The 13,272-nt window shown below is 32.7% G+C and overlaps 1 protein-coding gene across 5 annotated transcripts in view; it reads right to left on the bottom strand.

Moving 5' to 3' along the window:
* The window catches only part of trh (PAS domain-containing protein trachealess), a 219,631-nt gene that overhangs the window by 33,067 nt on the left and 173,292 nt on the right, over nucleotides 1-13,272 (bottom strand). For all 5 annotated transcript variants that reach the window (XM_073077435.1, XM_073077436.1, XM_073077437.1 and 2 more), the window contains one exon: nucleotides 9,825-10,063. In XM_073077435.1, coding sequence (XP_072933536.1) covers nucleotides 9,825-10,063 — 239 coding nt within the window. The remainder of the gene's footprint in view (nucleotides 1-9,824; nucleotides 10,064-13,272) is intronic.

Genomic DNA, 13,272 nt, shown 5'->3' with positions numbered 1-13,272 from the left:
AAAAAATAAATCGATACCTTTTGACGCTGATTTTGAAAGTATTTATTGATTTGTATGTGATTTCATTATTTGTACTGAGTTTTTATACGTTTAACAAGTACCTGCTGTGCAATACAGCTGATTTAATAATATGGTTATACCAAAGACTATTTAATAAATACAATACCTAATCTGTGATCACTGTAGAGTGTAGGTACCTACTTTGGTACTTATTTCAAACAGAAATTGGTATTACTAAACGTCCCGATTTATAAAAAACGCAATGCGTTTAAGTTATTCAATAGTTTCATGGATTAACAAAACTGAATTCATTGTTTCATTATGTAATTCGATTACAAGTAGTCAAAATGTACCAATTCGACATAAATTTCGACAAAGTTCTTTAAGTAACGATTTAAATAAAACTACTATGAGTATTTTCATTACCTTACCGTGTTTTAAGCAACTATTTCGAAATTCGTAAGGGCTCTTGCTTACTTTAGTTTTTGTAAAATAAGAATTATTTAGGTACTTTATAAAAATAAAATTACATTCTAAAAATAGCCTACAGCGTATTTTTAATTAATTATTAATTATTCAAACATTCAATTCTTAGTTAGTCTCCTTACTTCATAACTAAGTTAGAAGTTTTTGGTAATTACGGATAACTTTCTTTTGAGACGTAAGCCGAATTTGAAATAGAAACCTTGCAAACTAAACATGCATACGTAATTATAATAAAAGATTCAATAAAAGTAAAGAAACACAATAATGACGTTTCGATCACGAAACTCAATAATACAGGCATTTGCAGTGTTAATATGTAAAGGTTAGGGTCGGGTTCATTACTGGCCGGATTATGAAGGGTTAGCGACGGATTCCGGAAGAGCAGTGGAGGGTTGTCTTTGAATACACTTAGAAAGTTCTTTACAAAGTTGGGTGTTGTATTGTGCCCTTTTATTGATAGTATTGGTAGAATAAAATAAAAAAAAAATATTATTTGCAGAAATACAAAATGTATGTTTGCTTAAATTTATATTCGTTAAAAATGACTATAATTTATAATTATAATTTAACAACCGTATTAAACGATTCGAAAAATCAATGCATCATTAAAAAGCAATGATAGCCTAGTAGCTGAAACTCGGCTTGATCGAGTAGACCGACATCCGTATCAAATGCAGACGCCTCTGATTTCTGAATAGTTTTGTACGTATTTATAAATTATCAATTATTTTAACGGTGAAGGAAAACATCGTGATGAAACCTGCATACGTGAAAGATCTTTAAAAAACCGTTCACGGTAGGTATGTGAAGTCTGCCAATTTAGGCAGCGCGTGGACTTTGGCCTAATCCTTCTCATTTTGAGACCATGGAATTTTAGAGATTCTTAGAATCGAACTAAAGCAGCAAAGTTCCACTAAACCACGACTTACACTTAAATAAAAGAAAAACGGCCCATCCTACACCTCCCTGTAATATTTCGAGTTAACCCTGGTGTCGCCTTCTTTCCCTTATTTATTGTTATTTTTCTATTTTGCCAGCAGATGTGCCGCGCCGTGATTTACGGTTGTGTATTAGGTATGTTCGAATTACCCCACCGGACACGGGATGAACGAGTGTTATGATATTTTTCACTGTTATTTTCTTATGTTATCCCAGTAGTTTCTAGCAAAAAATATATTAGATGTTAAGCACTTTCCTTACAATAAGGAATTGCTAAATATGAGATAAAAGTCGTGTCCAGTAGTGGGACATTAATGAGTTAATGTTGTAAACAAATTCTTCGTCTTGCCCATTTTTCATCATTTTTTTTTATTTTATACAGTGAGTCATTGCATTTTATAAGGCTCGATGAAACAATGCTTAAGTTAAATATAAGTATGTGTGCCTTAACTTCTTGAGCACGTGAACGTGCTTTTATAGCGATCCAAAGAACTATAAAATTACGTTTAACTATAGTGGTAACATTGATGCAACTATTTCTTCTACATACTTGTTGCTGCAGCTGTTTCGGTGAAACGTGTGTTGGTGAAAAGGACACTTATACAAAGCATTCCAATTTAGTCCTCAAGAAGCAACGCATCTGTGATCGTACTAATCGTAATTAAGTGATATTGATTACAGATATCAGTGATCGACAGTACCCACTAGTAGCAGACTACTCGCGGCGATTTCGGTAAATAACAACGTTTTGTTCAAACATTAATCGTAATAATATTTAAATTACTTAAATTTCCCTTACACAGCCAAGACATAAATAAAGAGACTCGATCATATCGCAATCATGTACCCTTATCGCATATAATAAAACATGTATGAAACCAGAGAGCCGGTTAACATACGTCCGCTCTCCGCGAGAGCTGACGCCCTACTGCCATAAATCAGTGCCGGTGATAGGGTAGAAACATGTGTTTACCGCGGAGTTAATTTGCTGAATTTATCTGCCTGTCCCGTGTTATTGTATTGAGAAATATTGTGTTTTCCTTGTTTTTGGTAAGTTTTGTATAAGAAATATGAGACAAATATAAAAATTGTAGGTATGTATTTATAAACGGCGAAAACACAAGGTAAACATTTAAGTAATTTGCTGTTTTTTCGCGTAATCGAATTAGCTTAGCATCAGTGATCTACAGCTAGTTTAAATATTTAAATTCAATCTAAGGTCGGCTACAAGCCAAGCCAATAGTTTCAAAACCAAAACATACAGCTCTTGATTTTGTAGTAAAAATCAGAAAAACGCATGAGTGTGGTACTACCGGCAATACTACTATTTATGCTAATTTAATTTTTAGAAAAACTTAAATTGATTAACAAAATCAAATAAATTGAAAATAGTGACCTGCTTCAAATATTAACTGGAGGGTTAAAATTTCAATGTGACACTTATATACGACACACAGTATCTACTATTGAATTAGTAGTCTACTTTTTATTATTAACCTAGATAACCAAATTGCAGACTCATGTAATTACTCAACTATACATACTAAGGTATTTTAAACCACACGATGTCGTACCAGCTCCATATATAACAGAAGTTCTACCTGACGCTGTTCATAGGCGTTTCTACTTCAAAGGACTAAGATGATTGCCTGATATGTACATGTACATCGGCCGGCATCCACACTTTCTGATCAAAACGCAAACTGCTTCAGGCGTATGTATGCATGTCTACATGGCTAGATGAATTTTAACATTTTATGAGGTTAAATTATTCGAAATTTTGGGAGTAATAAACTCTATAACAAAGTAACAAAGCAGCCGTCTTTTATCTAATAATTACTAGTCTTCATTAATGCATTTTTGTTATAAACTCTAATAATAAACTGGCATATATATTTTTTTGTATTTTTTCTAAAATTTATTTCCTTCCTACTTTCGTTAGTAGAAAATGTTAATCGTATCGTACAGTATAAAGATACCATTCAATCGATCAGTAATTTGTCGCCGGTAGCCAGCCAGCCAGTTCATAGCCAATCAATCAATTAGCACTATTAAGTATGCACATTGCCCCATAATTGCCGACTGGTGACATTTGCCGTAACTGGATTATAATTTGGATTGCTGACATTAACGAGAAATGAAATTTGCAAACTATATTGTAGTTCATTTGACATTTTTGTATGGAAATGAACGGAAGTGCAGTGTAATTGATATTAAGACCTCATTACAAACCCTACGCGTCTTCAAGATCAAAAGGTATCATGCATTGTTGAGTTTTAAATTTTAATCTTTACTTATTATACATTTGTCCTTCCGTTTTTATAACTGTTATCGCAAAAACTAAAAATATCCTCAATTTTTTACACTTCTACGTAAGCATGTTTCTATTTCTTCCATTCTGCATTTCCCACAGAAATATTTAACTGGGTAGGCTATCGTTCCCGAGTTAAATACTTTGTTCATAATCAATAACACACATTTAAAAAAAATCAAAATAAAAAAAAATATAATATCTTAGTATTCTAACACAACTCATTCACTGTTCTATATAGAGCTGGACTTAGATGACTAATAAGTAACATATACAGGGTGAATTTTTCAAACGGGCCTTCAGGGCCAAATTCTAAACTATAAGGATTAGCGAAAAATGCTGAAAGGAATTTTAATTTAATACTGAAAAGGAAAAATTTCATTTGTCACATAACATTACTTCCCAGAATTTGATCCTTATAAGCGACACTATCGGATAGTGAAATAGTATAGAGAGTGTATTTTTTTTTTTTCAAAATATCTTTTTCCTTAGCCGGGACTCGTTCGATTCCCGGCTAAGGAAAAAGATATTTTAAAAACTAATGATGCAATTTTAGTTTTTATCAAAATCGGCCTCCGAACTCCTTTCAGCATTTAGTTTCGGATTTAGCCCTGAAGGCCTATTTGAAAAATTCACCCTGTATATAAATCAATTAAAGTAACATAAATCAATTAAACTTAAAACTATTACGTAAAATCCACGTAACGCTGCACAGTGGTAACAATTAAACAGCGTCGACGAAATCGTCAAGCGAACCCCCAATTTGAATAGCTAACCAAGTCACGTTCGCCAAATAACCAGTACTAACAAGCGGTATATCGCTTCCACTGATTGCTAATTGATTAGATTAAAAATTTTGTCCCAATCCGCGCCGCATTGTCCCAGTGGGTACGGGGTGAATTAATTCATTTTTACCGACCGGTGTATCTTACAATTTGGGTGTTGACAAATCTTATAAGTTCCACGTGATTTTGTATTGTATAATTGGTTTAAATAAGGGTGGTTTGAAACCGTGGTTTAAAACGGGCGTAGTTTATTAAAAATTACGTGTCTTATTAAATAAATTTATTTCAGTTAGGTACCTATATGGTTGGCAGTTGACAAGAATAGAGACCTATATGTTTCCTCACAGTTAAGGCATGATTACAATAGTGTAATAGTGGAATATAGATTCCAATACAGAAAGATTAGAATTAATGGCATTTGTTTTTAATTGTTTTCAGATGGATCGAGCAGGAATATCAAAAGCGTTTACTCTTTTATGCCCCGTGATACGTAAGATTACAAGTGAAGGTAGACCTCTAAGGTAGATAAGTAAGACCTCTTGTATATTTTGGGTTGTAGTACCATATCAAATCGCGGTCCTACGTTTTACTTATCACGAAGATTAAAAGCTAGATTAGATGAAAAGTAGTCGGGACCAACGATTAAACGTGTTCTTGTAAACAGAAGCACGTATGTAATCACTAGCGATCATTATTCAACCGATCGCAAATACTACTTTATTTTGTAAATAGATTAAAAAAGCACACACCAAATGACTAAACACTTCAAATACTTGATGACTAAGAACGGCTTAAAATTTACTCGTAATAAGGACACTTCGAAACTCATAAATTTAAAGACACGTCCAAAATACAGATGCACTGAAACAGCGGTTATCAATCTTGCAATATTCGTATAAATCGATGCTTTGTTCCCCACTTTATTGCGTACGTGAGTACATTGGAAACTCGAAAATTTGGCCCCCAAAACATTTCATAAGACAATTTTGAGGACCCTAAATGCTCATGTTTTATATCACTGTATTTTTATTTTAATACAAGCTTCTTCGCGTGGACCCACCCTTTACTCACGGTTTTTAGAATTTCACTCACGAATCCCTAATATTTTCGTACCTTATGAAGTCGATAATATTTATTTTGTTTTGTAGGTTTGAAGTTTTATTAATAGGTGCTCTTCGAGATAAATTCTTGAAAGACAAACAGAACAACCATTTTGTTACATTACAAATACATTTTAGTTTCTAAAATTAACTTATATTCTTGGGACTCTACCGGGAGGCAGTGATTTGGACTCATTGTTTTATATTTAATTGTTTATATTTCCTTAAGTTTTAATATTTATTTTTTGTTTAAATTATATTTTTTGTATATAGATTTATAATTTGTAAATAGTTAGATGTGTTATAAAAATAAATAATAAATACATAAACTGAAAAAAAAAAAAAAAAAAATTGTATAATAGGTACAATAAAAATTAACTCGTACAAAACAAACAAAAAAGAATAAAACATTTTTTTGTTAACTTTAAAAAGGCACTTTTAAAAATATGACCTTATAAACAGTATTTTGCAGTTACTGACACAACATTTATTTATTATTATACACATAGATACTACTAAAAACAAAACCATGATTTACTTCGAAATGACAGACAGACACTCCAATTTATACAGATACCGCTAGACTAGGTGGCAAGCGGTGTACGCTTGAAAATTGAGTTAAAATGACAGTGGCATACGCACTGATTCGCCCCGTGGTCGCATTAACCGCGTTAGGGGTTGAAATTGGATTTGTCGTGGGGATGGTACACTTGTTACGAATTTAGACAGTGCAAGCTAAAAAACCTTGCACATGTGTGTAGTGGATAAATAAATGAATTAAGGTTCATTCGTTTTTTGGGGATTTTTGTGTGGCTTTGGTATGGCTATGTTATGTTATGAGTGAGCAAAAGGTATAAATGATTGGTTTGTTGTTTGTTCAAATTATTTCAACGTAGAATAAAACAAAGAAACTATAAATAGGCAAAAAACGTTTTTTATATTTTTGATACCATAAGGTATATGGGTTTGTTTGTTGTTTCTTAAAAATATTTCAACAAAGAATAAATAAACAAACTATAATTAGGAAAAAATCGTGTTTTATCTTTTTAAAATCTAAACAATTTCTAAAAAGTAAAGTAAGGTATAAGTAAATATTGGGAGGTAAGGTAAAGTAGATTTTTACTTTAGAGTAATATTATTTCGGAATAAATATATTTTAGGATGTAACGAATACTCAAGATTTTTTATTTTGTACCGCTTTTCCAATCAGCTACTTGGACTGTCCTAGCATAGCATAGCATAGCATGGATAGACATGCATATTAAACAGAATTAATTAATTAAAATTTCGCTTTTTGCCTTTATATTATCTTAAAAAATATGTTGTAAATTAAAAGATATTACGACATTTTAGTAGTCTTAAAAAGTTTTAAAAATAGGTATTTCTTATAAATTCTTATTATTTAATTGGTATTTTTTTAACATTTCTTGGATAGCAATATAATATCCTTATCTATTATTTAATTGCCAATTACGTATTTTGGTACGTACGTTTATGACTCTCGATGAAAACGCAATGTGACTCATCAAACCACAAAAATTCACATTTACCTGTCCATTGTCTATCAAGCGTCATCAGGTTTACCCGAAGAACAAAACTCAGGAACTCATTCTTAATTAATCACTAAAACTCCTGTATAGGTACAAAGATACAAGAAAATAACAGATACGTCAATCCATTGTTCTATTACAGGTAACATTACTAAATGATCTTTGTACTTTAGTTTCCGTATGTTCGTGTCTGCAAAACTCAAAAAGACCTCAAAATGATTACATAACCTAAAATTACTATGTTTATGCTTTTTGATCTTTTTATCTATATTTTTATTATTCATGAGAATAAGAACATACATTTATTAATACTGAAATAATTAATATCTATGTATAAAATACTAAAATTTATTAGATTTGTTTTATTTTCGTTCTATTTTGATGGTTGAATTAATTGCTAATATTAATCAATTTACCGGACACAATGTCCGGTTGATTTATTCCGTAATATAAAGGGAATAAAAAACAGAAAATAAAAAACCAAATACTATCTACGTCAACTTAGAATCCAAGAGAAAATACCAAACAAGAAATTTTACATTTCTTTTTTCAGAACATATTTATTTGAAGTTCCATCAAATTTATTAATTTGAAGTGTTGGTACGATAAATTATTCCCACAACGCAATTATTTGCGTTGCGTATGTTTCTTTTGTTTATTATTCGTTATAGCCGCAGATAAATCTGTATGACGCAGTGGGTTTACGTTTCATCATACCTACATCACCAATTGAGAATAAATCGTCTCGAAATGAGATTTAATGCTATGATTCACCTTATTGACTAGTAGGTAGTATGAAAACTTGGACATGTAGGTTTCCTCACGATGTTTTCTTTGTTATAAACAGTTATTTTTCGTAGGTAATTATTTTAATTATAGATATTTTTATTGAATTTATGTTCATTGTTTAATTTCTTATTTGACGTTTTTTTAACTCTTCCATTTCTTTATTTGACGTTTAATAATTCGCAAAACTCCACTCTTTATAATATATGTTCATAAATGTAATACAATGTATAAGATGAATATATTTGTATTTTATAACATATCAGTATTTATTTTGTAAATTATTTGAATCACTGCGGTGAATCAGTCCCTATGGTGCGTTTATTTGCGTGTACGCTTTGCCTGTCAATATTTTTGATTTCCCCCGTAATTCTATTTTACCCTACATTGTGGTAGGCGTATCGATTTTAGTATATTATTTATATATTTATAAAATTTACGGACAAACTAATATTTAGGAACTCGATCTCTCAATCGGAAGATCCTCGATTGAAATCCCACATGCATATTACAAATTATGCGATTATTAGAAATAAAATATCACTTGCTTAAACGGTGAAGTGCATGCCTGAGAGATCTTAAAAAAAGTTCTTGAATGTGCGTGGAGCCTACCAATTCGCACTTGGCCAGTGCGATGGACTATGGCCTAAACCGATTCATTCTAAGAGGAGGGAGAGATTTGTATCCTGTTTCAATATTTTCGAATTATGACAGACAGTTTTAGTCCCTAAGAAAAAATGGTGAATCAATATTATAATCTCATATTTTGTATTAAAAAAATGATAAATTTCTAGACATTAATGATTTATTTGGTTATATTTTAAAATGTTTCTAAAATAACTTAAAAATATCTATCCAAACTATTTCAAATAATTTATTTAGATTTATACCACTAAAGTTATTATTAATCTAGTACTAAACCCATTATTTTGCTGTCGGTACCGCCTAACGCGGTTACCGCCGACAATAACTTGACGAAGGCAAATCTGATTTGCGAACCCTCCCGGTTATTTTAAACCTACTCACTCATTTTGCATAGTTCAACAGAGGGGTGGGAAGAGGTATTCATGGAATGTTTTTATTTCGAGGTAATCTTCTGTTTAAGGTATTATTTATTTACAAGTATTGAAAAAGGTATCTAATTATTTTTGATATAGGTAGGTACCTAGATTACAATTATCTCTCTGATTATAGAGACTTTCTTTTGGAATTGTATTGCTTTTAACACTAAATCTATTTTCAGTGTTCTTTGAAATTTAAAAATAATATATTAATACCATGTTTTTTCCCATCCCCGTCTGAAAGAAGTAATTTTAGGGCGTAGCATTTTGCTACGTCGTAGCATTCAGATAATTTTAGTTAAAATACCAATATACCTATTACCTATAGAATAATATATTATACAATTTCTTTTTCATACGTATTTCGGAAAACAACATAATTCAAGAGCTGCCAAACTTTTTTGGAGAGAAAAGTTTCTTAGTTCTGCGAAGTAAAAGACTTTACTAAAATGGACAATAATTTTAAATAAATATATTTTTAGAATTGGGCATTTTAGGCCGACTGATTTTTAAGGCCAGTACCTATAAATCATGTACGACTGTCAGAATCAAAATAAGGCAGAGTTTTCGTCTAAAGTTACGATACATTGACTTCAAGAAGATGAAGTCAATTTTTACATATTAACGTTAAGTCAGAACACAGTAGGTTAATCTACATTATCAAATATGTACCTAATAGTTTTTTTACTTTGTAACTTAGTTATAGGTATCATGTAACCCTTGTAGCCATGAAAATAATTATAAATATACAAAACATATTCAACTTACCAACAAGACACTACCATTAAAAATATGAATAACCTTACCTTTCAGAGCTTTGCTGGTAGGCGGCGGATCCCGACTCCACGGCGGGTCCCCATGCCCGGAGAAGTCGCGTAGCTTGAGGTAGCTGATGGTGAGCCTGATGATGGACGCCTTGTCCAGCTGGCTGGTGATGGCGGCTGGCAGCGGCAGCATCTTCGCCAGCTCGTAGAACTCGTAGTTCTCCTTCCCTCGTCTGGACCGCGCCGCATCTCTGCTCTTCTCTTTCCGGAGCTCGAGGATGCTGTAAAGAAAGGAGAGGTTAGGATATGTTGTATGTGTTGGGAGTTTTAGTTTAAGGTTTGAATTGGAAGATATATTGATATGTTGGAAGATATATTGGAAGATAAATGATATCAATATCAAATGTGTTTAATTTCTATTTTTAATATCTAGAAAATACCTACAATTCGGTTATAGACAGCTTAGATTTGTTTATTTTTAGTTTAATTTAAGTGTTTCACTTATTTTTGTGGTTTCTTCTTTTAATTTATTATCCAGAAAGTACTATTCAAATGCTAGACAAAATATACCTGTGCCTAATGCCTATTTTGTGTCTACAATTTTTATACCTGTGGAATAGGTAACACATTCAATGTTTTGCTTACCATATTTTGAAATTTGACAATTATTCCCTAAAAAAGTGAAACACATTTCAGACTTTAGTAAGCAAAAATTAGTTAAGAGTCAATATTACTAACGGGCGACAATAGCTTACAGCTGTAGCCACCTCAAACAGACACAGAAGACTCAAATTTCATCTTAACTTTATATAAAATTCCCATCTAATTTATTGCCCCAAAATAATATTTACAGGCATTTTACAGGCTACAAATATAAAAACCGTAGCACAGGTGGGAGTGGTTGGCCCTCCCTCGCCCCGCCTCGGGGCGGAGTCGCTAATGACTCGCTTATTATGACTACGCTTATTTTAAACTCATCTGCATATTTATTACGTTGACTTAATGGAATTGAGTGTTCTGGATAAAGTAATACTGTTGTATTTCTAGAGTATTTTAAAAAATGTATTTGGAGTGCTGTAGCGTTGTGTAGAATACTAGAAAATAATTAGTAGATAAGTATAAGTTGTAGAACCCTTTGTGGCTCGACTCCGGAGGCACCACCGCTACACCGCAACAGCAATGTAAAGCTTTGTTGCGTTCTGGTTTGAAGGGTGTGGTAAGGGAGACATACTTTTCTGAGGTGTTCCAGCTTAGCCCTCAGGGGTAACGACACGTCTGTGGCCGACCTCAGGTAAGAATATCTAATCCTATCTGGGCCCCCGTAAGAATGCAGATCTATCGGAGATTTATCACCGATATGTTACTAACCTGAGGACATAGGAATCCCTCTTTATATTTATACACATAGAACCCTATCACCGAAAGAAGAATTGCATCACACTAGAAATGAGTGTGTCGATGGTTCCTCCAAACACCGAAGATTCTATCCCTCTTTTTTTTACTTATTATTCTATTTTAATTAGGTATATTTTGGTGTTTTTTTATTAAGGATCCAGCACTAGAGTTACGGGTTCGATCACAGACCAAGTAAACATTCAAACGATAAATTTAAATATTCAGTCTAAAAATCTAAGAAGACGTGTGCTCGCTTTGTCACTTGTATCTACGCGTATCCATGTTACCTAGGATCTCCGATCGATCTACGATTCTTAGATCCTAAGACACTCTACCCATAAAAAGCGGACCTCATTTACAGAATCAGCGGAAACAAATAGTGTAGCCATGAAACCGGACATTAAGGCGACAGTTTACGGCAGGGGTACTCAACCGGCTGAGTGGACAGGCCTGCTTTACGAGCAGTCAGCTCCCGCGGGGCGATAAAATGTTACCTGCGCTTGTTAGGACTAGGTTGGGAATGACGTTTCAACTGTTAATGGCTAAACGAAGACGTCATTGCTTGTTAGCACTAGGTTGGACATGACGTTTGAACTGGTAATGACTAAAAGAAGTAGACATCATTGCTTTTTAACCGACTTCAAAAAGGAGGTGGTTATCAATTCGGCCGGTATCTTTTTCTTTTTTTAGTAATAGTTTGGTTTCAACTGTTAATGCTTTGTGTGTAATGTTAATGTTAGATATTCAGAATTTGGATATTTACAAAAGCATCTGTTTAGATTTTGTCACAAATATATTAGGTTGTTACGTATAAAAATGAATGGTTGTCTGTTCATTTGAGGTAATTTGAAGGACATTGCTCGATATATTTTATTATTAAAATATTCAGATTTGGTCATAATATTATAATATTGATTAGAAACATAAACGCATTTTGGATATAAAATTAATTTAAATTAATTATTAAAAAGATTTTGAAGTTAAAGTACTGTGATCTAACAAAAATAAACATTAAAGAAAAGTAAATGAGGAAAAAATTCAGTTTCTCTAAGTATATTTTGTGCTTTAACAATTTAAAGACTTCAATGTAATTCAAGATAAACAACCTTATTTTAAAGTCCCTATCCATAAAAAGTGTACGATAACACAAACTTAAACCTTATCAAAGTGTTCCAAACTACACTTTAGAGACTAATAACTCTAAAAAATAAAGAAAACGCTCTACCGATATAAGATCGAAATTTCTGATAAGCAGCGAAACGGTTAACGGATAAAACAAGGATACAATTGGCCCTGATTTAATGTATCTCAAGGGTCAGTTTGGGTCCGCATTAAATTGTTTAAAATAAGTTTAGTGACCGAGGGTTGAGCTCCCCTGACTATTACGGCTTGACCACTTTTAAATTGAAGTGAATTATGGTGATCGTATTATGAAATTTGGTTTTTGGGCACAGCTTGGATTGCGGTGTTGAATAATTGGTTCGTAAAAAGAAAAACATAATAAAATATATGTAAATCGCTTATCTCATGTGTTAGCTACGCAGGTAGGTAGAATAATTTCTACATAAAAATAAGTCTGAGAAAAGTTTTTTTAGTGATAATCTCATCAAAAGCTCAAAAGCGTCAAAAGCACTGCTGTGTTCCGCTTTGAAGAGTGTGATAAGGGAGACATATTTATCTAAGGCGTTCCAAATTAGTACACAAGGTCGAAATCATATCTGTTATTACTAGAGAAACGTGGAGACATGTTCCATATTTTTACCCAACAGTAAAAAATATTGGGGATCTTTTGGGTGCAATTCTTTTAGCCACACACTGCTGGGGAGTAGTCTCTCTTCACAATAATCTAACGCATATTATTGCATGCTCTAAGAATCTTAGCTGCCCTTTGCTCCAAATGAAATGAATGAACTAATAAAAATAGCAAAATATTTAAATATTTGAAGGTGGTAGAACGCTTTGTGGTTCGACTCCGGCGGCACCACCGCCACACCTATTTCTGCCTCATAACAACAGTGTTAAGCACTGCTCTGTTCCGGTATGAACGGTGTGGTATGGGAGACATACTTTTCCGAGGCGTACCACCTTAGTCTTC

Source organism: Epargyreus clarus, unplaced genomic scaffold (assembly GCF_041222505.1).
Source record: "Epargyreus clarus isolate Ecla_fem2 unplaced genomic scaffold, WU_Ecla_fem_2.2 ptg000010l, whole genome shotgun sequence".
Taxonomy (NCBI): Eukaryota; Metazoa; Arthropoda; class Insecta; order Lepidoptera; family Hesperiidae; genus Epargyreus; species Epargyreus clarus.
Note: the sequence above shows the minus strand (reverse complement) of the source record. Positions and strands in the feature narration are given on the sequence as shown.